Genomic DNA, 25,986 nt, shown 5'->3' on the forward strand with positions numbered 1-25,986 from the left:
CCCGCCACAACGCCCAGCTATTTTTTGGTTGCAGTTCAGCCGAGGCTGGGTTTGAACCCGCGATCCTCAGTATATGGGGCCGGCGCCTTACTGACTGAGCCACAGGCGCCGCCCTCTGGTAAGTCTTTTCTTTCACATTTTCTACAAAAAGGGAGAAAGAAGACTATTTAAAGTATCTTGTATTAGTTCTTAAGCCCAGTTTCCTTCAAGAGAACTTTTGAGGCTTTTGAGATTGTATGTGTTAGGACTATGGGCATAGGCTTCAGTACTACAAAGGGGCTGATATATTGCCACACCTTATGGGGTCTGGTGGGAGCTGTATGGCCACAGGAGGGTCCTGCCTTGCAGTCACCTTACTCTCTCTCTCTGAGATGTAAAACTCTGAGAGGCCTGAGAGTATGTTTCCAAATGGGTTGAGACTGTGTCCAGCCACCACAGCTAAAGAGTGGGATTCTCTCTCCTTTCACTTCTAAAGAGACAGCACTGAAAAGAACATGGTCTTTGGAGTCACATGAGCCTGGACTTGGAACCTCAGCTTCAGACAAGTTCTTTTTCCAATTCTGTTTCCCAAAGGGAAAAGTTATGAATAACAACAGCTACCTTGCAGAGTTGCTGGGAACAGTACATGGCACCCTAGCTTAAGAACTTAGTTCCTTAGCCAGGAGTTGTGGTGGGTGCCTGCAGTCCTAGCTACTTGGGAGGCTGAGGCAAGAGAATAGCTTAAGCCCAGGAGTTGGAGGTTGCTGTGAGCCGTGATGCCACAGCACTCTACCGAGAGCGATAAAGTGAGACTCTGTTTCCACAAAACAAACAAACAAAAACCCGAAACTTAGTTCTTCCCCTTAACTTGAATATCTTTCCCGTAAAGCCTTCCCACTTCAATGCTTGCTTCCTGCTCAAACCTATACAGCATCCTGTCAAGACCTATCAGATTGCATAGTGCTATTGCTTTTCCCTGCTGGTTTGTAAACTCAAATTCAGACTCTAATCTCTGACACACTGCAAGGGTTAGTTGTGCTGACATTGACAGTCTCCTAAAGGGAGCCAGATCCCAATTTACCACTTAGCAGTTGTGCATTCTTGGGTAATTTGACCCATCTCTGCATTAGCTCCCTCATCTGAAAAGTGATGAATAAACTGATTCTCCACTTCTTTTTTTTTTTTGAGACAGAGTCTCTCTTTGTTGCCCTCTGTAGAGTACCGTAGCATCAGAGCTCACAGCAACTTCAAACTCTTGGGCTCAAGTGAGTCTCTTGCCTCAACCTCCCTAGTAGCTGGGATTACAGGCACCTGACACAACACCTGGCTATTTTTTGTTTGTTTTTTTAGCACCAGCTCCAGAGCATGTAGCCAGCTCCCTAACCACTAAGCTACAGGTGCCCAGTTGGATTCTCCACTTCTTAGAATTGTTGGGAGGTTTAAGAGTTAATTCACGGGCAGCACCTGTGGCTCAGTGGGTAGGGCACCAGCCCCATATACCAAAGGTGGCGGGTTCGAACCCCATCTCAGCCAAACTGTAACAAAAAAATGGCCTGGCTTTGTGGTGGGCACCTATAGTCCCAGCTACTCAGGAGGCTGAGGCAAGAGAATCACTTAAGCCCAGGAGTTGGAGGTTGCTGTGAGCTGTGACGCCACCACACTCTACCAAGGGTGATATAGTGAGACTCTGTCTCTACAAAAAAAAAAAAAAAAGTTAATTCACTTAAAACTGAGCCTGACATATACTAGGATTTCCTATTTTCATCATCCCATGTTATCTTCCCCTACATCATTTCCTTGCCAAATGCTACCTCACCCCTGGAAAGCCAATCCTCTTATCTTAGCATTCTGTTTATTCTCTTTTTAGAAATTTTAGGTAAAACTTGGTAGTCTCCCTACTCTCCTTAATTCTCCACCACTTCTAAGAACATCTAAGTTTCCAGAAACCTCCTGAGCCACTTCTAACCCCCAGATGGCCAAACTACAGGGTGATTATTTCCTTAGGCAAGCAAACACTTCAGCCCTCTAATATGGTATTTCCTGGGGCTAAAATATCAACAGGAAGCCCTGTGGGGAAGAGCTCTGCCAAAACATTCATTTCAAGGAAGGGATTGGTAAAGTGACAAATTTGCCCAGTCCTGTACAACATCCTGCCATCCTCCACATGCAGCAACCCCTATTACAGACCTCACACACAGGCAGGGTGCTGGTGACCCTATTCCTTTTTTCTGGATTCTGGAGAGAGATGTATAGATATAATCCTATGTAGAAAATCAAATAGACAACAAACTGCACTTACGAAGCAGTTGGGCCATTTGTTGAGATTGAGATTTGAAAAGCATTCTTTAGAAGAGGAAGGAGAGGGCAGCGCGTGTGGCTCAGTGGGTAGGGCGCCAGCCCCACATACCTAGGGTGGCGGTTCACACACGGCCTCGGCCAAACTGCAACAAAAAAAATAGCTGGGAGGTGTGGCGGGCGCCTGTAGTCCCAGCTACTCGGGAGACTGAGGCAAGAGAATCGCTTAAGCCCAGGAGTTGGAGGTTGCTGTGAGCTGTGACGTCACAGCACTCTACCAAGGGTAATAAAGTGAGACCGTCTCTTAAAAATAAAAAAAGGAGGGGCGGCGCCTGGGGCTCAGTCGGTAGGACGCCGGCCCCATATACCGAGGGTGACGGGTTCAAACCCGGCCCCGGCCAAACTGCAACCAAAAAATAGCCGGGCGTTGTGGCGGGCGCCTGTGGTCCCAGCTACTCGGGAGGCTGAGGCAGGAGAATCGCTTAAGCCCAGGAGTTAGTTGGAGGTTGCTGTGAGCTGTGTGAGGCCACGGCACTCTACCGAGGGCCATAGAGTGAGACTCTGTCTCTACAAAAAAAAATACAAATAAAACAAGGAGAGAGAGAGAGGAAGGAGACCCGAAACACTTAAGTCCACCCACTTAACAAAAACTTGAGCCCAAACTCTCTATCATGTGTACACAGTTTAATCTTGGCTGTGAACAAGAATTCGAGTTAAATAAATTGACCAGTCCTGTTACAAGAAGACAAAGGGAAACGGGCGTGAAGGGGGTAGTTCTTGCTTTTACACTACCATGTTTCAGGCACAAGAAGTTAACAATTCCCCAGGGCAGCACAAAACCACTTCCTCCTGTCTCCCAAGGCACAGTCATTTAATTATCAGTAGTCCAAATCTCAAGAAAAACTTCTGGAAAACAGGGACGCACCTCCCGTGGCTCTGTTGCATGGCCTGAAGTTGAGGAACTAAGTTCGTAAGAACCTATGACCGGCTGACGGCTGATAACACTCTCGGGAAGAGTAGCCTCACAGATTCTCCAGCATCAGGCCTCTGTGTTCCCATCTGTAAACAGCAGCGTGGACAAAGGGAGACCACTTAGGCTTCCAAGTCAAAATCATCGCGCTCCTCATTGTACTCTAGCACATGCCGCTTGATTTTGGAAGAGTCGACCCAAGTGACAAAGTCCTCCATGCTGCGCGTGACAAGGAAGGCGGGGTCAGTAACCACGTCGGGGCCCACGCGCACGTGGCCTTGCTCCACGAAGGTCACGGCAGCCTGAAGGTGCTGCGCCATGCGCAGCTTGAGGAGCACTGTAGGCAGGCGGCGGCGGCAGAAGGACGAGGCCGTGACGAAATCACAAAGCTCGAGAGAGCCGCGCGTGGGCACCAGGCCGAGAGCATACAGCTTATCCAGCAGCGCGGCCGAGGCGCGCACGCGAAAGGGGTCGCGCTCGGGCAGGTCACGGATACGCCGTGCCAGCTCACGCACCGCACGGCTCAGTTGGTTGTAGCGCGTGTAGTCTTCGCGCCGCTGCAGCCGATAACGCCGCAAGACCCGCAGCTCGTGCAGGTTGTGGTCGGTGACCTCCCAGTTCAGGAAGTCCACCTGCTTCAACAGCTTCTGTTCGTGGAACTTAAGCTTCCGCACCATGATGGCGACTGTCCAAGCGGCCGAACCTAAACCCAAGAGCGCCTTCAAACGCCTGGGCGACTTCCGCGGCGGTGCGCTAAGACCAGGGCACTTTCAGACTCTGGGCCAATGAAGGAAAGGCTCGAAGCCATGCCCTCATTTTCCATTGGTCAGAATGAGGCCGCGCCTTTACGTCTGTATCTCGCGTTTTTTCTCTTTGCGTTCGTTCGGGGAGGGGGAAGAAGCCCTGAGCGAGGCCGTGTGGGTCGGGTTCCGATGTGTCTCCTGGAGGATTTTAGTAGCCTAGAGAGCGACCTGTAGTGCGGTAATAGTTTCTTCTTAGTCTTCTGCCCTTTGAGGACTCTGAGGAGAGTGCTCCTGCAAGAGCTGAGGAGACCAATTCTGAAGAAGAGGAGTGACTGGGGGATTGTTTGATTGGGTTACTACCACCCGACGCCGGTCAATGTCAGGTCTTCACCAGGCAGGCCCAGCGGTTATCCTTTAGTTCGAACGAATTAGCCTGACGTGGTGGATTTCTGGCCACCAAGTATTGAATTAAATTTCAAATTTAATTCCTTCCATTTAAACGCTGTTTCAGCTAGTTACGTATGTTTACGTCTGAGGGTCCTTTAACCCCTTTTGCCCCATCTTTGACGCCACCTAGCTACTTTGCTGATATTTTTGTTTTATTTTATATGCTTTTCCACCGTCTTTTAAAATGTTTGATTCCTAGAAAATAATATATGTAAACTTGTAATACTCATGAATCTAACAGTTTTAAGAAAACACCACCAGGCTGGGTGTGGTGGCTTGGGCAGGTGGATCCCCTGAGCTCAGAAGTTAGAAACCAGCCTGAGCAAGAGCCAGATCCCCATCTCTACTAAATAGAAAAAGTAGCTGGGCATTGTGGTGGGCGCCTGTAGTCCTGGCTACTCAGGAGGCTGAGGCAAGGGGATCACTTGAGCCCAAGATTTTGAGGTTGCTGTGAACTATGTTGGCATGGCACTCTATCTAGGGTAACAGATTGAGACTCTAAAGAAAAAAAAGGAAAGAAAAAGAAAAACCATCACCAGGACCACTTCATATACCTATTCCAGCCATTCCCTCTTTCCAGAGGTAAATGTCTCTCCTCTCCTGAATTTTATGTTTATTTTCTTTTCTTTGAAAATAAATGATTTTATCATTAAGATACATCTCTAGATCTACTACACAATGTTTTTTCTCTAAGTGTAGCCAACAGCAAGTTTATTGAGAATGCAGAATCTCAGGCCTCATTCCTGACCTATAGAATCAGAACATGCATTTAAAGAAGATCCTCTGGCTGGGTGCCTATAGCTGGGCTGGCAGGTCTGAACCTGGCCTGGAGCCTGCTGTACAACAGTGACAATTGCAACAAAAAAATAGGCTAGCATTGTGGCAGGCACTTGTAGTCCCAGCTACTTGGGAGGCTGAGGCAAGAGAATCTCTTAAGGCCAAGAGTTGGAGGTTGCGTGAGCTGTGACCCCACCATACTCTACCAAGGGCCACATAGTGAGACTGTTCCCCCCACCCCAAAAAGGAAGAAGATCCTGGGGTAATTTGGATACATACTGAAGTTTGTATACAAAGTGACAACACTTTGAGAAATGTTGCATAGAAGACATAGCACTGTGTGGAGTTTGTTACATTGGCTGTAATTACAGCTTATTTCCTATTGTATAATATTCCTTTGTTTGACTTTATTAATCCATTTTTCTGTTGGATTTTTTTTTTTTATTGTTGGGGATTCATTAAGGGTACAATAAGCCAGGTTACCCTGATTGCATTTGTTAGGTAAATGGATTTTTTTTTTTTTTTTGAAACAGAGTCTCACTTTGTTGCCCTCTGTAGAGTGCGGTGGCATCACAGCTCACAGCAACCTCCAGTTCTTGGGCTTAGGCGATTCTCTTGCTTCAGGCTCCTGAGTAGCTGGGATTACAGGTGCCTGCCACAACACCTGGCTATTTTTTGTTGTTGTTGTTGCAGTTTGGCCTGGGCTGGGTTTGAACCCACCATGTTCTCTGTTGGATTTTTTTTAAATATTATTTTTTTTGAGACAGAGTCTCACTGTGTTATCCTTGGTAGAGTGCTATGGTATCACAGCTCACAGCAACCTCAAACTCCTGGGCTTAAACAATTCTCTTGCCTCAGCCTCCCAAGTAGCTGGGACTACAGGTGCCCGCCGCAATGCCTGGCTATTTTTTTCTTGTAGTTGTCACTGTTGTTTGGCAGGCCCAGGGCGGGTTCAAACCTGCCAGCCCCGGTGTATGTGGCTAGCACCCTAGCCACTGAGTTACAGGTGCCAAGGCTGTGATGGTATTTCATTGTGATTTTAATTTGCATATTCCCTGGTGAATATGAATTTCATATGTATTTCCTCCTCCATGAAATGCCTCTTTATGTTTGTCTTTTTCTTTTTTTTTTTATAATTAACTTTTTTTTTTTTTTTTTTTAATTGGGCCAGGGCTGGGTTTGAACCCACCACCTCCGGCATATGGGACCGGCACCCTACCCGCTGAGCCACAGGAGCCGCCTGTCTTTTTCTTTTGAATTGTGTGTTAAGTAGAATTGTGGCCTCCCAAAGATGTTCACCCAGAACGTGTGGCTGTATTACCTCATATAATAAAAAAAGACTCTGCAGGTATGGTTAAAGATCTTGAGGTGGGGTGATTATCATGGTGAGTTCATATAATCACAAGAGTTCTTTTTTTTTTTTTTTTCGAGACAGTCTCAAGCTATCTCCCTGGGTAGAGTGCCACGGCGTCACAGCTCATAACCACCTCCAACTCTTGGGCTTAAGTGATTCTCTTGCCCCAGCCTCCCAAGTAGCTGGCATTACAGGTGCTCACCACAACGCCCGACTATTTTTTTGGTTGTAGTTGTGATTGTTGTTTGGTGGGCCTGGGCTGGATTCAAACCTTCCCTCCAGCTCTGGTGTATGTGGCTGGCACTCTAGTCACTTGAGCTACAGGTGCCCAGCCAAGCACAAGAGTTCTTATAAGTGAATGAGGCAGACAGAAGAGTCAGAGATATGGTAACAGAAGCAAAAGTCCCAGTGATGCAGTTGCTGACTTTGAAGATGAAAGGGATCCGAGAGCCAAGGAATAAGGGCAGCCCCTAGGAATTTGGAAAAGGATTCTTCCCTAGGGAAGGAACACATCCCTGCTGATGCCTTGATTTTTTTTTTTTTTTGCAGTTTGTCCGGGACTGGGTTTGAACCTGCCACCTCTGGCATATGGGGCATAGGCGCTGCCCTTGATTTTTTTTGTTTTTAATTGCAATTTGGCTGGGGCTGGGTTTGAAACCACCATCCTTGGTATATGGGGCCGGCGCCTGGCCCATATACATATATATATTTTTTGAGACAGCAAAAATGCCCCAATGTGAGAATTTAATAAAGGGACTCTTTCCAAAAGAATGGGCAAAGTGGACAGTGCCTGTGGCTCAGTGAGTAGGGCGCCAGCCCCATATACCGAGGATGGCAGGTTCAAACCCGGCTCTGGCCAAACTGCAACAAAAAAATAGCCGGGCATTGTGGCAGGCGCCTGTAGCCCAGCTACTCAGGAGGCTGAGGCAAGAGAATTGCTCGGGTGGCGCCTGTGGCTCAAGGAGTAGGGCGCCAGTCCCATATGCTGGAGGTGGCGGGTTCAAACCTAGCCCCGGCCAAAAACCAAAACCAAAAACAAAAACAAAAAAAAAAAAAAAAAAAAAAGAGAATTGCTCAAGGCCAAGAGCTGGAGGTTGCTGTGAGCTGTGACACTACAGTACTCTACTGAGGATGAGAAAGAGAGACTCTGTCTCTAAAAAAAAAAAAAGGGCAAGGTATAGGGAGATCACAAAGTTAGTGCAGTTTCCTGAAACTATGGGACTCTGTTACACATAGGCCTGAAAAGGGTTCCTGGAGAGGAAGGAATAGGAAGATACAGCTTCTGGAAATCTCCATGGAGCTGAAGACTGAGTTTCCCCCACAAAAATCAAGAAGTGTGAGGGCGGCGCCTGTGGCTCAGTTGGTAGGGCGCTGGCCCCATATACCGAGGGTGGCGGGTTCAAACCCGGCCCTGGCTGAACTGCAACCAAAAAATAGCTGGGCGTTGTGGCGGGCGCCTGTAGTCCCAGCTACTTGGGAGGCTGAGACAAGAGAATCGCTTAAGCCCAGGAGTTGAAGGTTGCTGTGAGCTGTGTGATGCCACGGCACTCTACCGAGGGCCATAAAGTGAGACTCTGTCTCTACAAAAAAAAAAAAAAAAAAAATCAAGAAGTGTGGCTCCCGAAAGTTACAAAAAACCTACCTGGAACAGATGGGAGTAAATCCAAGATGACTGGTCTGTAAATGTGTGAGTAAAGTGTTTGAAAACTAACCAAAGGCCCTGAAGGTGGTGGCCAGGCACCCCTCGGGGGGTAAGGCTAGACTGGGACCCCAGTTGGGTGAGTAGAAATCCCATTTATTTTATTAAGAAAGCTAATAAAAGTAAAGTATATACAACAGTGTCTAGCACTGAGCAAGCACTAAGGAAGTAGATGCTATTATTAAACCCAGTTTGGAGAAAGGATACATGAAGAGAAGATAGATGATAGGAAAAGGACAGTCCTAAAAGTTGCTAAGGAAAACATATTCAGGCTTTAATCTTGGAGCTACTGGGCTGAACTGTCTTTAGAGTCAAGACTGCCCCTATGGTAGAGAAAAAGCTTTCAAGGTGACTTGTCTGACAGACTTGTCATACCATCTCTTCTTCCCCTTTTGGGGATTGGTTCCAGTTCCCTGAACTAACCTTCTGGTAACTGGGCTTCCCAAGGAGCAGCCCCAATTGCCTTGACAAAAATTCAGTTCTGCTTGACAGTTGTATTTTTCTGTGCAAATTAATACCTGGACTTTTGAGGTTTCTACACAAGCCTTTATTGCAGTCATATGACAGCCCTGGGCAGGGAGAACAGATCCACCCACTGCACGAGTGAAATTGGGTTTTGGAGCCAGAGGTGTGGGAACCATACCCCTCAAAACAGCCAAAGGTACCCATCTTACAACCTCATGCCAGTTAATCTGCAACAACTGGGAACAATGAGAATGAAGGGAAGAGAGTTGTGCTACAGGAAGGTGACAAGGCTCTAGGGTAGCCAGGAAAGGAGAGGACCTTAGGCACCTCCTCCTCAAGGAAAATCCTGGCTCCACTTAGCCTGTGAGTTGCCCTCACATGTACTTTCTATGGCACTGGTCACTCTGAGTAGAGAGCATCTGACTGTTTATCACAACATATCTGAGCCTTTGGAAGGTAAGGATAATGTCTTCTTGGGCTTTGTAAATCAGGGGCCTGGTACAGAGTAGATACTCAGTTAATGCTTAAGTGCATGACTGACTGAATGAGACAAGAGATGAATTAAAGAAGGTGGACTGTCAGCTCCCAGGGCAGTAACTCCTACTGCCTTACTCCCCAGTGCCTTGCAGAATCTGTGCCCAAAGTACCTTGTACATTCTACCAAGGGGCAAACTCCGGCTGCCTCTTGTGTAAGTCTATCTGCTGGACCACTTCTCTCTGCCACTGCTGACTAGGACAGAACATCTTGAATACGCTGCTGCACAAAGCAACATGGAACCGGTTCGTGCTTAGGTTTGTTCCTTGTTGCTGCAGATGTAGGATTCCTTCCCCTTGAAGGAAGTCGCCCAGGGGAGGGGGTGCTCCTGGTTTTGTCTGGCTAGGGGATTGGGACCCGCAGCGGCTGATATCCCAGAACAGACACCACAGACACGCAGGATGCTTCTGTCGCCCCGAACAATTCCCGCGCGCCACAACCCTGTCCAGGCTGAGCAGCAGTGTGGGGCGGGGAGGCGAGTAGGAATGTGGGAAGGGGGCGTCCATGGCTCTACTCCTCTCCGGCTGGAACGGCTCTCCCGCACCCTCATCCGCGTCCTAGCTCTGGCGCCCCGCTTGCAGCCCCGCACATTGCAAAGTTTCGGAGTTTTACTCCACTTGCGTCATGGAAAAGGCAGGAAGGTGACGCAGTCCTGGAAGCGAGGCTGCGGCGGCTGGCGAGCTCCCCCGCGTGGCGCTCAAATCCCTGGGGGCGTGAGGTGTCTCCTGGTGAGGGCGGACAGGCTTAGTGGGAGAGGGGAGGTGGCAGTCCCAGGGACCGGTCCTAGGGGCTCTCACGGCCCCTAGCTCTCGGGTCGTCTCTCTCCTTCTCTTCAGATCGAGCACCCGCCAGACGGAGAGAAGCGCGGAGGAGTGGGCGGGGACCGGGCTCCAGAGCCCCAGGCCCGCGGGAGGGCGGAGCCGGGCGGTCCCTTCCTAGCCGGGACGCACGGAAGTGCGGTGGAGTTTGCCCAATTCCCCAGCCTGCTTTTCCTCCCTCTCCCCACCCTTCACCTCCCCTTCGGCTATTCCCTCCTTCCTCGGGACGCCACCTCCGGGAATCGCCTTTTTGTTTTGGGGCTGGGCGGCGCAGAGGGGCAGCGAGTCTGGGAGAAGTCAGGCTGGGGACGCAGCCCGCCGCCCAGCCCGCCGGGCCCGCGGGGCAAAGTGGAGGACCGACGGACGCCCGGCGGGGCGCGCCATCTGCTCGCCGGAGCTCACTCGTCAAACTACTGTTGAGTGTGTGCGTGCACGCGAAGGGTGCGGGGCGGGGGTCGTAAGTCTCGGGTGCGGGGTTACTGGTTTCCAACGAGGTACCTTTGGACGGGAGTCCTTAGACTCAGATCGGAATTAGGCAAACAAAAGAGACCAGTCAGCGAGTGGCGAGAAGTCGCCCAAGCTCCTCGCCGCGCCCCCTCCTCCCTCCTAGGTCGGAGCTGGCCACTTGCGGGGCGGGGAGAGGCCACCGAGCCGACTGGGGGGCCCGGCTGCGCCGCCAGGGTCGAAGAGTTGGCGGCCTGTTGTGTAAGCCTCAGTCCTTGTTTTCCCGGCCTGGCTCGTTGTGAAGCCGGACACATCCACCCTTGGACTCAATTCAGGAGGCTGCTGCTTTTCTCCTTGCCCCTCTTGGATTTTCTGGATTTTTGAAAACCCAATGGCCTAGGAGGAGGAGGAGGAAGAAGGAGGAAGGGGCAGATCTGCAGAGGAATGTGAGAGCCTCCCAAAGCCTGAGCAGCCAAAAGGAGGTGGGAGCCAGAGGGACGACAGAACCCTGCTGGGTTTCTGGAATGGTGGTTTCCCAGTGATTCTCTTCTATTTTAGAACATTGTTTCAGTGGAAAGTGTCGAATTCTTGCCCTTGCAGAGCTGGTTTCTCCAGGTCACTTGACTGTTCTGGAAGTGGGAGGAAACAGAGACTCCCCCCACCCCCCTAGGGACTACTGAGGGAGGGGAAGAAGACTATGGATGTGAGCTGTCCCTGCTCACAGGCATGTGCCCAGAGACCTGATGGGGCACTTTCTGGGCCATGGGCAGTGCTTTGAAGAACAGGCTGAACAGCATTTGTGGATGCTGAAAACCCACCCTGGGGGCCGAGAAACTGAGCTGTATAACAGGCATTGAGTTGCTAGTGCATTCTTGGACATTCTAGTGAATGGTCTGGGCAGGACCCTCTCCTTCCATCTTTTTCTATTACCCAGCCCAGACATGGCACTGAAAGGCCGAGCCCTCTATGACTTCCACAGTGAGAACAAGGAGGAAATCAGCATCCAGCAGGATGAGGACCTGGTCATCTTTAGTGAGACTTCACTGGACGGCTGGTTGCAAGGCCAGAACAGCCGTGGTGAGACAGGGCTCTTTCCTGCTTCTTACGTGGAGATCATCCGTTCTGGCATCAGCACCAACCATGCTGACTACTCCAGCAGCCCTGCAGGCTCCCTGGGCACCCAGGTGAGCTTGTACAACAGCCCCAGTGTGGCCAGCCCGGCCAGGAGTGGTGGGGGCAGTGGTTTCCTCTCAAACCAAGGCAGCTTTGAGGAGGAGGATGATGATGACTGGGATGACTGGGATGATGGATGCACAGTGGTGGAGGAGCCACGGGCTGGTGGGCTGGGCACCAATGGGCACCCCCCCCTCAACCTCTCCTACCCTGGTGCCTACCCCAGCCAGCACATGGCCTTCCGGCCCAAGCCACCCCTGGAGCGGCAGGACAGCCTGGCATCTGCCAAGCGAGGCAGTGTGGTGGGTCGCAACCTCAACCGTTTCTCATGCTTTGTGCGCTCTGGAGTAGAGGCCTTTATCCTGGGTGATGTACCCATGATGGCCAAGATTGCCGAGACATACTCCATTGAAATGGGTCCTCGTGGTCCCCAGTGGAAGGCCAACCCCCACCCGTTTGCCTGCTCTGTGGAGGACCCCACCAAACAGACCAAGTTTAAGGGCATCAAAAGCTACATCTCCTACAAGCTCACACCCACCCATGCTGGCTCACCAGTCTATCGCCGCTATAAACACTTTGACTGGCTCTATAATCGCCTCCTACACAAATTCACTGTCATTTCGGTGCCCCACCTGCCTGAAAAGCAGGCCACAGGCCGCTTTGAGGAGGACTTCATTGAGAAGCGGAAGCGGAGACTTATCCTCTGGATGGACCACATGACTAGCCACCCTGTGCTGTCACAGTATGAAGGCTTCCAGCATTTCCTCAGCTGCCTGGATGACAAGCAGTGGAAGATGGGCAAACGCCGGGCCGAGAAGGATGAGATGGTGGGTGCCAGTTTCCTGCTCACCTTTCAGATCCCCACAGAGCACCAGGACCTGCAGGATGTGGAGGACCGTGTGGACACATTTAAGGCCTTCAGCAAGAAGATGGATGACAGTGTCCTGCAGCTCAGCACTGTGGCATCAGAGCTGGTGCGTAAACATGTGGGGGGCTTCCGTAAGGAATTCCAGAAGCTTGGCAGTGCCTTCCAGGCCATCAGTCATGCCTTCCAGATGGACCCCCCCTTTAGCTCTGAGGCCCTCAACAGTGCCATTTCTCACACGGGCCGTACGTATGAAGCCATTGGGGAAATGTTTGCTGAGCAGCCCAAGAACGACCTCTTTCAGATGCTCGACATGCTGTCTCTCTACCAGGGCCTGCTCTCCAATTTCCCCGACATCATCCACCTACAGAAAGGTAAGACTTGGTGCCTGCTGGATGCATCTGGCTATCTGCTGGATGCCGGAGATAGGGGGACAGCTGTGGAGCAGCTCATTTTGTCTGTCTATAATTCATTCAACAAGTGTGTTGAGTATCAGTTGTGTGGCAGGTGCAATTCTAGTTACAGGGATATTATGTGGACAATAAGGTTGTCCCTGATCTCATGGAGCCTGGTATTTATTTACCTTCTTGTCAGCTCTTTCATTTTCTCCATTTCTGCCTTGTTTACGGCATCGTGTGTGGAGTGCCTGCAAGGTATCAGGCTGGGGTCTGGGAACACAGAGATGACCAGGTTCCAGGCCTTGCCCTTGAGGAGCCCAGAGGGTAATGGGGGACACAGACCCAGACCCAGATAACAAGAGCACAGAGTGTGGGCCCATCTTTCCCTCTGCACAAGCTTGCCTTCTGACCTTTGAAGTTTCAGAGCCTGCTCTCATGGGTTGTGTACCCTATCTGTAAGCTCCCTATCTGTGTGAGGGAGGATCTCTGTCCCTGTTTTGCAGATGAAGGAGCTAGTGTCCATAGAAGGGCGGTTGCACAGTGAGTCCATGGCTCAGATGGGACTGCCCCGTCCTCCTGCTACCTCCCCAGGAACATGTCCTTGTTGGTGGCCTTCCAAGCCCAGCCGTGTTTTCAGTTCTTATGGCTCCTCTGTGGGGGAGGGACAGGATGGGCCCCTGCCTGTTACTGCTGGGGCTGTCAAGGAACTGCCAGGGAAATGACTCATCCCGGGTCACCCAGGGGCGCCAAGCTAGGCCGGAGGAGCGGAACCAAGGGTCCAGGGCACTACCCACATGGCCCATCCGAATCCTGCTTCCTGAGCCTGGCTTCTTATCTTGCCTGAGGAGTGTGTCAGGGGCTGACCCGGCAGGTGGCTGGGTCCTGGGGACTACAAGGAGGGCAGATGTCAGGAGAGAGGTGTGGTCCTCCCTGGGGCTGCTTGGTAACTCTGGAAGAACTTCTGCAGGGCCTGGAAGAACTTCTGCAGGGCGTGGGGCTGGCTCCCTGGCCCTTAGGCCCTGAGGTCAGGCCTGGCTTGATGGGGAGTTTTACTCTGGGTGGAGCCAGGAGGCAGACTTCTGGATTGAGCCTGAGGGACTGCAAACATGCCCCCTACTACCCAGGAGAGTCTGGGGCTAGCTGGCCCTGCTCTCCTTTACCTTCTTTAGAGGTTGACTTCTAGAACTTCTCCAGCTTCTATCCTCCTTTTTGTCTTCACTTTCTCCTCCTTTTCCTCTCTTTTTTGCCCCACCTCCCTTTTTTCCTCATCTCCACCTTTGTTCTTCTTCCTTTCAGTTCCAGGAGACACAAACCTGAGCTCTCATCTTGGCTGTGCCCCCAATTTGCTGTGTGCCCCTGAGAAGTACCTTTGCCTTTCTGGACTTTAGTTTCCTAATCTATAAAACAAGGAAAGGAGAGCATCCCACTGAGTCCTCAGACCTTTAAACGACAGGGTTGGAAGGGACACCTGGGGAGGGTCTGGCCCAGAAGCAAAATGATGCCTCAAACCTGGCTCTGAGCTCTGGGCACTCTGTGCGGAAGTGGGAAAGCTGGTTCAACCAGCTCCTCAGTGGCTCAGTCCTGTGTGGGCAGCAGGAGGCTGGGACACAGTGCTTAAATAGCTGCCCCCATGTAGGGGCTGGGGATCCGCAGCCAGAGTAGAGCTGAGGGCATGAAGGCAATTCGCTATCCAGGGCACCCAGGACTCCCAGGCTCAGGCTGGCCTTCCTGATCCTAGAGGGAGGCCATTTCTGGGTTTCCACTTAAGGTGTTTCTAAGAGTCAGGGGCCATTGTCCTCTGTGGTGATGCCTTTAGCTTGAAGCACAGGCTGCCCCACCTGCCGCTTCCCTCCCCAGCAGGCCAAGCTGTCTTGGGTTTCCTCTTGGTTCTGGGCTCCGCATACCCAGGCCTGTGGTGTAGGGCAAGCTAGGGAGGGGGTCTGGAATCTGGCTAAGACAGAACTGGGCAGGCTTTGGGGACCACAGCCTGACAGGAGGTTGCAGGGAGGGAGCCCAAGCTGACCCTACAAGTGGAACCCTTCTCAGAGGAAATAGCAGGACAGTCAGACTCTGGATCCCCTGGATTCTGTCTCATCTGTCTGGACATCTGAATGGACAGCAGGTGTATGTGGGAGAAAGGAGAGTGGAGGCCTGTGTGGGGAGTTGGGAGACCAGGATTTGGACAGAATTTGCCTCAGGTGACCTTGGGAAAGTCTCTATAGTAATAAAATGGGACATGAAGCTTGGCTGGAGCTGAGATGTGGCCCACCAGCCTGGTCTGCCCACTGGAGTCCAGTCCAAATGTCTCCTAAGAGATGTATACTATAATTATACATATAATTAGATGTCTAAACTGGGGCAGTTATAGGGGTGAAGGGGGGCCTAAAAATAATTATCATGGGGCAACAAGGGGAGAGTGACTGTCCGGGGCAAGCTAAGACCTATGGTCCCCACCTGAGAGCCAGCAAGGCCAGGGATTGTCCCTAAGCCTCATCACAAGTCAGGAGGAAGTAGCCTTCATTTCCAGATGAGGGAAGTCAATGTCATAGCTTTCATTTCTAGATGAGGCACAGTGAGGTGAGACTGTATGTAGGGCAGGAGTTCGAGCTTTGGTGTGCCTGACTCCCTAGTTCAGCTGTTTCCTCTGTGCCCTACAGACGGGGGCTGGGGTTCCCCAAGGGATGGACAGCTGGGGTAGATGAGCCAGAAGGGGAAGAGGGAGGCAGGGAGCAAGGTTTGGTGCCCCTGAACTTACTCAGCTGGCATCTTCTGGGACTAGAGGCAGGCCCAGGACCACAGAGCATCCATGGGCTCACAGCTTGGCCAAGGCAGAGTGGCTCTTGTAGGGGTAAGCTCTTGCTTAGGGGGCAGGTGGGTCCAGCCTCTGATGGTTCTGAGCCATCATCTAACCCTCCCTCTACTTTCCCTCCTAGGCTAACATAAACAAAGAATAATACTGCCATGTGCCACCACCAGCTGGTACTTGCTGTAAGCTCATGGATAGAAAAGCAGTACCATACCCTGTAGCATCTTGAGCTCTTATTCTGTGTCAGATGAGGTCCTTGGAACTGTGTACAACTATACCACAGGGCGGGTGCTATTATCCCATTTTACAGTTATGGAAACTCTAAAACACTATACTGTTGTGAGCAGTTGCCAACAGCATCACATCTAGTTCAACCTGGCCCATTTGTCATGGGGAGATATGCACCCCAGGTGAGGGTAGAGGTTTGCTGGAGGGGACACAGCTGGGACTAGAACTCAGACCTCCTGCCCCCAATCTGGGGTGGCTGGCACCTACTGCCAAGAGGTAGGGGCAGGCTGGATGCAGTGTCTCATGCCTGTGATTATAACACTCTGGGAAGCTGAGGTGGGTGCATTACTTGAGTTCAGGAGTTCAAGACCAGCCTGAGCAAGAATGAGACCTTGTCTCTAAAAACCGGGCGTTGTGGCCAGCACCTGTGGTCCCAGCTACTCAGGAGACTGAGGCAAGGGGATCGCTTGAGCCCAAGAGTTTGAGGTTGCTGTGAGCTATGATATCATGGCACTCTACTGAGGGCGACAAAAGGAGACTCTGTCTTTAAAAAAAAAAAAAGGTAAAAGCAAGATGGATTGAGGCTTAGGGACTCTGCCTGGGACCCTGGGTCTCTGCACTTGGTGGGCTCCAACCCTCCTTTCCCCTTTCCTGGGACTCAGCCTGCAGGAGAACTGCTGAGGCAGGAGGCTCATTTGGGTCCTCAGCTTGAGTCCTGTGTAGAATATAGTGGGGGATGCAGGATAGGCCTGAGCCCCGATTTCCACCTTGGTGGGTAGGGTGTATTAGCATTAGCTGGTCCTGGCCCCAGAACTGAGTCATAGGGTGGAGAAGTGACGGAGAGCAGGGTGGGGCCTTTGCTGTCCCCCCTGTCTTGTCTTTGGTTACATAGCAGTTGCAGTAGGCTCATTCCCACTATTTGGGCCTCAGGCTCCTCATTAACAAAAGGGGCTTTTTTGTTAGGGCCATAGGCAGGAAAAAGCCTCAGGTATATAGATCCACCCTCACTATACCCAGACTTTCTCAGGCAGGTGGAATACAGTCTAGTTCAGAGTTTCCTTACTCAGGTAAGTTCTTTTTACTGAAGTTTAACTCCAGTTTCTTTGTTCTGCTATTTTCTACCTTTTTTCTTACCATCCTTCCTATCCTTTGGGATCTTTTGAATCCCTCTGTCCATTGTCTGGAGGTCCCACACATACTCCTGGAGGCCCCAGCACCTGCTGTGGGGGGCCAGGTACCAACCCCTAACTTAAGGGGGGCCCTTCTCAGGGCTTTGGCTTCCTCTGTACATAGTAGGGTGGGGGTGAGGGTTGAACAGCTGACTTCTAGCGCCTCTCTAGCTGTGAACTCTCTTACTGTTGCAGTCCCAACCCCCAGGCTGGTCCCTAACTCCCTGGCTGTGGCCTGTTAGGAACCAGACTCAATAGCAGGGAAGCTTCATCCATATTTACAGCTGCTCCCCATCGCTGGCATTATCACCTGAGCTCCGCCATCTGTCAGATCAGTGGTGGCATTAGATTCACATAGGAACACAGACCCTACTATAAACTGCACATGTACAAGTTCTAGATTATGGCTCCTTATGAGAATCTAATTCCTAGTGATCTGAGGTGGAGATGTTGTGCACTTGAATCATCCTGAAACCCACCCTACTCCCAGCATATGTGGAAAAATTGTCTTCTGTGACACCTGTCCCTGGTGCCAAAAAGGTTGGGGACTGCTGTCTTACTGGGTCCCTCCTAGGCCTTGGGGTGATCCCTTTCTGCTGTCCAAGGCTGGGCTTTTGGGGTAGTTCAGGGAAGGTGGCAGAAGGACTAAGTGGGCTGGGACCTGAGGACTGTGGATTTCTTTTGGGTGCTAAGTGAGCAGCCCCTGGAGACTCTCTGATCTTGAGTCTGCCTGAAATGCTACCAGTAGGCAATTAACCAGGCACTTGCTAACTAGTATGGGTGTTGATCCCCCTAAAGGCATCCAGAGTTATTTCTAGCATGTGGATCCCTGGCATATAGTAAGTGCTCAAAAACGCATTTTGAATGCACCAGACAACTTGAATGAGAGTCAAAGGAATACCATCTAGAAGGCCCTCAAGTGCCCTCCTTGAGAAGTGGAAAGCATGGATAATGAGCATGCTATTTGTACTCAGTGAGTGCATTTGAAGTGCTCAAGGTATATGCTGTCCTCCATGACAACCTTTCCCACCTCTTAATCTTCTTTGCACGGTGAATTCCCAGTATCCCCCAGGAGTCAGTTCTAGGCACAGGAGTACTGCTTTCCCTTTTCAGCAACTATCCCCACTAGCTTGCAGGCAGATTAATCAAATGCTTTTTAATTCAGAACTGAAATTCATTCACTAACTGCTTGTTGATTCATTCAGATTTTTCCAAATTTGGTCCCCTGCCCAGGTTCATCTCCCATCTGTCACCTGGTTGTTACTAAAGGCTCCTCTAGTCCCCTAGGGGTTGGGGTGAGGATGGAGCAGGATTGGAAAGGGGAGACACAGCATGTGGCCTTCAAAGTGCTGATAGGGTGGGGATGGGAGGCAGGGGAGAGGAGAGATGGGGAAGACATTTTCCCTGGGGGAACTGCAGGAGGCTCCACTGTAGAAGTAGAGCCTGATGAAGCCTTGAATTATGAATAGGGATCCAGTGGGAAGAGGTAGGAAGGCAAGAAAAAGAACTGAGTGAGTCTGATGAACATAGGGTCAGTGTGGAATACATGGAGGCCAACTCCCAGAGGGCCTCCTGGCTAGGCAGGTGGATGTAGGTCTTGAGCTGCAATCAGTGGGGAGCCAGGGAAGGTACCCAAATTAGGGGACCCTTTTGGGCACTGCCTGGGACCTCTCAGAGGCTCTGAGGGTGGGGAGGCCGTGGGGGACTGGCACAGCAGTACAGTGAAGGATGGGGTTGGATCAGTTCAGCAGACACGTGGCCTTGTTCTGGGTACTAGGGACACGGGGAAGATGAGGACAGGCCCTGTCCTCATTGAGTTTACAGTCCAGAGAGAGGCAGTCAGAGAAACCACAGGGTGGAGATAGCTGTGGTAGAAGGAATCCCAGGGAGCCTGGGAGCTTTGGGAGGTATCCAATGCAAGGAAGGTTTTCTGGAGGAGGTGGTATTTGAGCTGAATTAGGAGCCAATGTGAGAGATGATGAGGGTAGGGACAGGAAAAGCCCAGTCCTGGAAGTAAATATGTCTTGAAAGATCAGATGTGGGTTGCTGTTGATACTACAGATTTAGAGGGAAGATGGCGTGTCTGGTTGGGGAGGGTGAGGGTCTGGGGAACCTTCTGGCAGAGACGTCCAGGTGGCTGGACCATGGAGTTCAGGAGTGAGGTCTGAATTGAGCTGATGAGGGTGTTGTCTGCTCTTGCGGGGTGTAGGGAGGCTAGAGGAGCAAGTAAAGAGGAGCTGGGCTCTAACCTGCTGCCTCTGCTCTGCCTGGCCAGGCGCCTTTGCCAAGGTGAAGGAAAGCCAGCGCATGAGCGACGAGGGCCGCATGATGCAGGACGAGGCCGACGGCATCCGCAGGCGCTGCCGCGTGGTGGGCTTCGCCCTGCAGGCCGAGATGAACCACTTCCACCAGCGCCGTGAGCTCGACTTCAAGCACATGATGCAGAGCTACCTGCGCCAGCAGATCCTCTTCTACCAGCGGGTGGGCCAGCAGCTGGAGAGGACCCTGCGAATGTACGACAGCCTCTGACCAGTGTGCCAGGCCCTCCCTGCCCCTGGGCCTGGTCGCTGCAGTGCACCCTGTGTCCCAGTCTCCCTGTCCTGGCAGTAGCTGGAGGGGTAGTCGTTGTAGGGTGAGGTAAATAGCCTGTGGCCTCCTGAGAGAAGGAGCTTTTAAGGAGTCATGGGTACTCTTCACCCCTTAAAAGTAGGGGCATAGCTGGAGTGAGAATGGGGCCAGGAACCCTCCAGGCCAAGGCTTGGGCTGTTGATCCGTGTGGGCCGGGCCAGGGTCTTAACCTCCTTTAGAGCCTAAAGTGCTTACTTCATCTGGCCACCACGCCTTGTCCCCTCAGCAGACACCTAAGCCTGCTGTGACCCTGGATCAGAAACTGGGCACCCAGGGCTGTGATGTGCCACCCTTGAGGAGTCCTCAGTCAAAGTGGGGGTCAGACATAGAAACAGAGATAGGCAGTATGACAGATGGTTAAATCAGGGGTTCCTGGAATCTCAGAGGGACCACAGCATTCTGCTGGTCAGGGAAGACCCCACAGAGGAGGCAATATTCAAACAGTGTTTTGTTCTACAGTAAGTGAGGAGGAGGACATTCAGGGGAGCAAAATAGCTCGGTAAAGGGACAGAAGCACAAAAACAACTTCTTCTCTCCTTTACCTTTCCTGAGCAAGGTTGGTGGCCCAATCCCCAAACTGTAGCCTGTATGGCAGCCACCTGCAGCCCTGGCTTTCTTTGCTTCACCCTGTCCCCCACAGGAGGGGCTGCAGGCCAGCTCCCTCCTGTAGGCCTCTGGGTGCATCCCACTGCCGAGCCCCATCCTCCTTTGATTAGGAAACCGCTCAGCATCCCTCCCGACTTGGGCTCAAGGTGCTGACACACTAGGGGCCCTAGAGACCTAGTGGCACCTTCCTAGAGAAGACTCTCCCAAATTACCATATGTTTGAGTTCATCAGCAATAACTCTCCACACTCCAAGCAGGCCCAGACCTCAGGCTCCCAGAGTCCTTGGCCTCTGAGGCACTGTCTTCCCCAAATTGTCCCACTTATACAGTGGGAAACCTAAGAGGAAAAAGACAGGGGCCCGCTTACCACCATTCCAGGGATTCCAGACCCATCTACCCACAGCCAGCCTCACTGTGATGTGCACCCTAGCTCCTGGTCAGATTGTGCTGTCTTGGACCTATGTTTACATCCCCAAGGGATTACTGCCTCCTCCCCACCCGGGCCAGGGTGTGGTCCAGCAGCTTGTCAGGGGAGCTGACCTGTGCCACCACTACCCCCCCTCCCCCAACCAGGTGTCATGGTCTGCTCCTGGCTGCTGCTGCTTGAATCTTTTTTCTTCCTTTTTTCCTTGATAAACCTTTTACAATGAAGACAACAAAAACATGATGTTTTCTGTTTGGATCCCAGAAGGGATGAGGGCGGGGCAAATATAGAACCCTGATTACTCCTGGGAACCTTTGGAACAGATTCTGAGATCACAGTGGGCAAAAATTTATCACAGAACCTTAAAAGTTGGGGGCAGCTGTGCCAATGGGAGATGTTAACTGGCAGGAGGGGCTGGAGGTGGCCTCAGACCCTGGCTGGCTGCACTCCTTCCCCAGATCTCACTCTCCTTATCTTTGAAATGGGTGAAATGCTGCCCAGGGCTTTGGCTGTGCTGCTCCTTGATCTAGGACTGAGGGTTATGTGAGGAAGGGCCAGGAGGCTGTGCCCCAGGACATCCCAATAGACAGGTGTTTCCTCTCCCCAAGGAGCCATGTCCTAGAAAGCCCTAGTGCAAGGCAGGAAGACTCAGTAACTGTGTCTTTCCCCCAAGCCATCCTGGGTGCCCAACCCTGCCGTGGCTGCATGTTGGAAACTGGAAAGGACCCCCAGCTATGCCTTTGGGAGTGCCCTGGTCAAGATGGACAGGAGCCTGTTCATAGACAGAAGAGAGAAGAGCACTGGCTGAGATGTGGTTCTCTTTCAGAGGCAGTGGGGACACGGTGGAAGCAAGGCTTCCAGGCTCTAGGCCACCAGGGAGGGTTTTGGCCAGGTCAGGGGCCTGGGAGCTTGTGGCAGGGGAGATGGGGAAGGGCCAGCAGGTGGTGGGCAGGGCTCCCTGTTTGGGGAAAAGCATCTGAACTTGTGGAGTAGGTCCCCCTGGCCCTGGGTCAACATTAGGTCAGATTCGGGACTTTTTGAGGAATTTTCCCCTCCCTCCTCCTTGCCCTCCTTCCTTCCTTTTCTAGCCCATCCAAGAAACTTCCCACCCTTAACCTCTTCTCAGCTCTGACCTCCGTATGGTCTTCTGCAGAGGGGGCTCTGAGCAATGGGTGGAGGGGTGTTTCCTTCCCAGGCCAGTCTGGGCAGAGCTGCTGGGAATCCTCTCAACTCACGGTGACTGGAAAAGTCCCCTGCTAATGCTTCCTGCTTTGGGAGCAGCGTTGCCCTCCTGTGTCCCTTCCTTGACAGGGAGGGCTACCTACTATGGCTGTCATCCTCAAGGTTAGGCAGTTGGGCTGATACTTTTCTCAGGGGGGCTTGGATCTAGGAGAAGAATCAGAAAGTGAAGTCTTGGGATGGGGCCAGGCCTGCTCTGGGCATCCTGAGGCCTCCGGGCTAGGGCGGAAGTGTGGGTGGGGAGTGAGGATATCTGAGGATATCTCTATCTTTCTGTGGGTTGGGGTGTTGGGGAAATTTGGGGTTGTCTGGGCTAACTGACCCCTCTTAGCAAGGCATCGAGGCCATCCTGGTGGTGGCAGGGCTTGCTGTCTGGCCTCATCACAGGCAAGGCAGATGTTCATACTGAGCTGGGCCCAGCTGCCTCCAGTTTCCTCCCTCACTTTGCTCAGAGTGGGGTGGAAAACAAGGCTTCTCTTTCTGTGTGGGCAGCTACCAGGACCTGGGGGTGGGGGACTCCTGGTCCCCAGTCTTGGCCCAGCCCAGGAAAAGGAGTCTGCTTTGTGACTACAGGTGGGGGCTGGGGATGGATACAGATCTCAGTTCCTGCAGTCCGTCACTGCCTGGGCACAGGAGGGCTATGAACCGATATGCTGTGACTGTGCCATTGGCTGGAACAGAGCCAGGCCTCAGAGAGACAGGTGGCTCCATGGCCTCAGCCCTGCACCAAGTCCCCATCTGGTGACAGAGCTGCATGTTGTTCACACACCCACAGTCTCAGACATGATCGCTTAGTCTCCGAAGCACAACAGCAGCAGACACAACCACACATAGTTGCATGGGTACGGAGGCCACACCTGCACGCTCATGTGCTTACAGTTGCACCCCAGCTGCCCTGCCACACAGTGTTACATGTTTACAACCATGGCCACACTCAGCTACTTCCAAGCGTGTTACCATCACAGCATCAGTTTCAGCTGCTTGGTCACACACAGCCTTACATAATGACACACTCAGATGTACATAGCCACAAAGTCACACATGCACAGGGCAGAGGTGTCACAAGCTTGGCCATGCCTGGACCACACCTGCATCATCTCCTAGGTCCGTAGGCCAGCCCATCAGAGACCTCAGAGGAGAGCTTTGTGGGATAAGCATCCCTGGAAAGGTTGCAGTTGGGATGATCAGACACAAGTTCAACTTTTCATTGCACTGGCGGAACCTGAGGCCCAGTGAGCAGTGACTGCTGGCCACACCACCTACAGGGCAGGGGATACTCTGGTGCCAGAGCCTAGCTCTGAGCAGGTTCTGTGGCCTGTCCTTGCCCACCCCTGAGCCAGTCCCTAGTGCAGCCTGCCTCTGAAGGCCCCTGGATGAACCCATCTAATAAAGCTCCAGACACCTCCCATTTCTCAAGCTGGAGCTGAGCTGCAGTGTCCACAAGAGCAGGAGCCAGGATGCAGTGGGCAGGGCCTGGGCCGGGGCGGGAAGCATTCCTGCACCAGCTCCTCCCCAAGCATGTGAGGACCGGCCCCACCCTGCCCGCTGACTCAGGCCTCACAGAGCCAAGCCTGCTCAGCTCCCCTACCCACCCCAACCGGTTTCCTCACCAATTGCATACCCCTTCCTTTCTACTGATTGGGGCAGGGGGTCAAAGAGGGTGAGTCCTCGCAGGAAGACCATGGGGAAGATCAAACTTTACCTCCCCCAGGCATAGCTTAGAGGGCTGATTATGAAACCCAGCTCCGTGGTTCCACATAGTGTAACACAAATCTTTTTTCTTTTGGTTTTGTTTTCTTAGTCAAACCCCAACGTCCTGCAGTTGATTTAAAAAGCAGGGCTCACGTAGCTGTGGTCTCCAGGGTCTGCACAGTGGCCCCAGGAGGCAATGTTTTTCCATTTCACAGATGAAGAGACTGAGACTTGGCTAGAGGGGAGATGACACCTGCCTAGGATCACACAGTGAGGCTGTCGCAGGGCTGGACTTGAACCCAGCTCTCTGCTTTCACTCCTTAAATTCACATTGATTAACTCATTTAGGCCCAAAGGAAGAGGAGGTGGCAGATCTCTGCTCCAGAGGTATGAAAGGATGGAAGGCTGGGCAGCTCAATAGGTAGGGCACTGGCCCCATAAAGCAAGGGTGGTGGGTTCGAACTCGGCCCCAGCCAAGCTGCAACAACAACAACAAAAAAGGATGGAAAGCCAGTGAACTCAACTACTGTCACGTGAGGGGTGTTGAAGGGTAGGGTGAGTCTCCCAGCCCCCCTCAAAAAGAGTTTGAAGACAGCATTGCAAGGTGACAGCTGCAATTCAGGACCTGCATTTATAAAGGAATGTGTGAGGAACATAACTTCATTTTTCTGTATCTTACCTGAACTTCTCTTTTTCTCCTCCATTCTCCCAGATGATAGAAAAGTAATCTCAAATTACTTTGGGACCCCCTCCCTTGCATATAAGTTTTGGGGATGGCACATGTGAAGATATTAGGCAGGCCCCCGGCACTTTGAATTTCAGAGGCTGAATCCTAAACTCTAACACACATATTAAAATTTGCCTGCATTTGCATTAAAGTGATCCTTGGTTTGGTTTACAATTTGACAATGTAGCTTTTTTCTTGTAGATATTTAATTAAACTTATTAATTTTGATTTTGTCTTTTTCTTTTCCTTTTTTGCCCTTTGTTTTGGTGTTCTGCTCCCCTGTACTCCTGCCTGGCTGCAAACGTTATGGGTTGGTTCCTGCAGAGCACCTGGACCCAGGTATGGGGCCTGCAGGCCTGCCCTGGTCACGGTCAGTGCTGGGCCCTCTGATCATCTTCCCCTACCTGCTCCCCTCCCTTGATGCCCATCTGAGGCTCTATAGGTCTGGCTTTTTCTCTGCTCTGCTCTTGGGCACATAGGGATCCCTCCATTGACCAAGGGGCTGGCAAAGATTCCTTGTGTAGCCTAGGGCCCACTCTGGGGCCCATGGTCATCATCCCACAGCTCCCACCTTGTAGTCAAGCCCAGGGAGCTCTGCAGTGCTGCTTAGACACCCTGTGCCTTTGTCACCTGGGGTCTGGCTGCCTCTTTGGGGTTCTACATGGCAAGGGGGTATAAGTCCTATTGCTCTTGGATCCTCCCACACTCTCTGTGGCTCTGCCCTCTTCCAGTGCAGGCCAGCACCATGATGGACACTGGGTGGTCATTATATTATTTTATTTTGTTTATTTATTTATTTATTGTTATTATTTTTTGCAGTTTCTGGCTGGGGCTGGTTTTGAACCCACCACCTCCGGCATATAGGGCCGGCGCCCTACTCCTTTGAGCCACAGGTGCCGCCCTGTTTATTTATTTTTTGAGACAGACTCTTACTCTGTTGCCTTGGCTAGAGTGCTGTCATGTCATAGCTCACAGCAACCTCAAACTCCTGGGCTCAAGTCATCCTCCTGCCTCAGCCTCCTGAGTAGATAAGACTACAGGTGCCTGCCACAGCATCCGGCTAGTTTTTCTATTTTTAGTAGAGATGAGGTCTCATTCTTGCTCAGGCTAGTCTGGAACTCCTGAGCTCAAGCAGTCCACTTGCCTTAGCCTCCCAGAGGATTGGGATTACAAGCATGAACCACCTTGACCGGCTTGGGGAGTCATTATTTTACCACCACCCTGTGTGCAAGAGATTATCCACATCATTGTACAGACCAGGAAATGGAGCCCAGTAAGGGAGGTGCTGGATGGCCAGGCCTGGGCCAACTGTGTGCAGAGGCAAATGGCCAATGCCTGGGTTAGGAGTCGGAGGCTGGCTGAATCCTCGGAGCCTCTTCTGGACTGACCCAAACTCCCTTGCTGCATTTTGGCAGTAGTGCTCTGAGGTTAAGGAGGGCAGTATGATGCCTTTTTGTATAGCCATGCTACCCCCCAGATGGCAGGATTTCAGAGCCAAGCGCAAA

General features: G+C 51.9%; 2 protein-coding genes across 2 annotated transcripts; one reads left to right on the forward strand and one right to left on the reverse strand.

Annotated features, from left to right (window-relative positions):
* Window positions 1-2,943: 2,943 nt before the first annotated feature.
* IMP3 (IMP U3 small nucleolar ribonucleoprotein 3) lies at window positions 2,944-4,069 on the reverse strand. Its single transcript, XM_053593783.1, has one exon. It carries the CDS (start codon window positions 3,919-3,921, stop codon window positions 3,367-3,369), a length of 555 nt encoding a protein of 184 aa, XP_053449758.1. The 5' UTR covers window positions 3,922-4,069; the 3' UTR covers window positions 2,944-3,366.
* A 6,030-nt stretch (window positions 4,070-10,099) lies between these two features.
* On the forward strand, window positions 10,100-24,685 carry SNX33 (sorting nexin 33). Its single transcript, XM_053593784.1, has 2 exons — window positions 10,100-12,938; window positions 19,441-24,685. The coding sequence occupies exons 1-2, from the start codon at window positions 11,468-11,470 to the stop codon at window positions 19,692-19,694; spliced, it is 1,725 nt and encodes a 574-aa protein (XP_053449759.1). The 5' UTR covers window positions 10,100-11,467; the 3' UTR covers window positions 19,695-24,685.
* Window positions 24,686-25,986: the final 1,301 nt, after the last annotated feature.

Source organism: Nycticebus coucang, chromosome 6, assembly GCF_027406575.1.
Source record: "Nycticebus coucang isolate mNycCou1 chromosome 6, mNycCou1.pri, whole genome shotgun sequence".
Classification (NCBI taxonomy): Eukaryota; Metazoa; Chordata; class Mammalia; order Primates; family Lorisidae; genus Nycticebus; species Nycticebus coucang.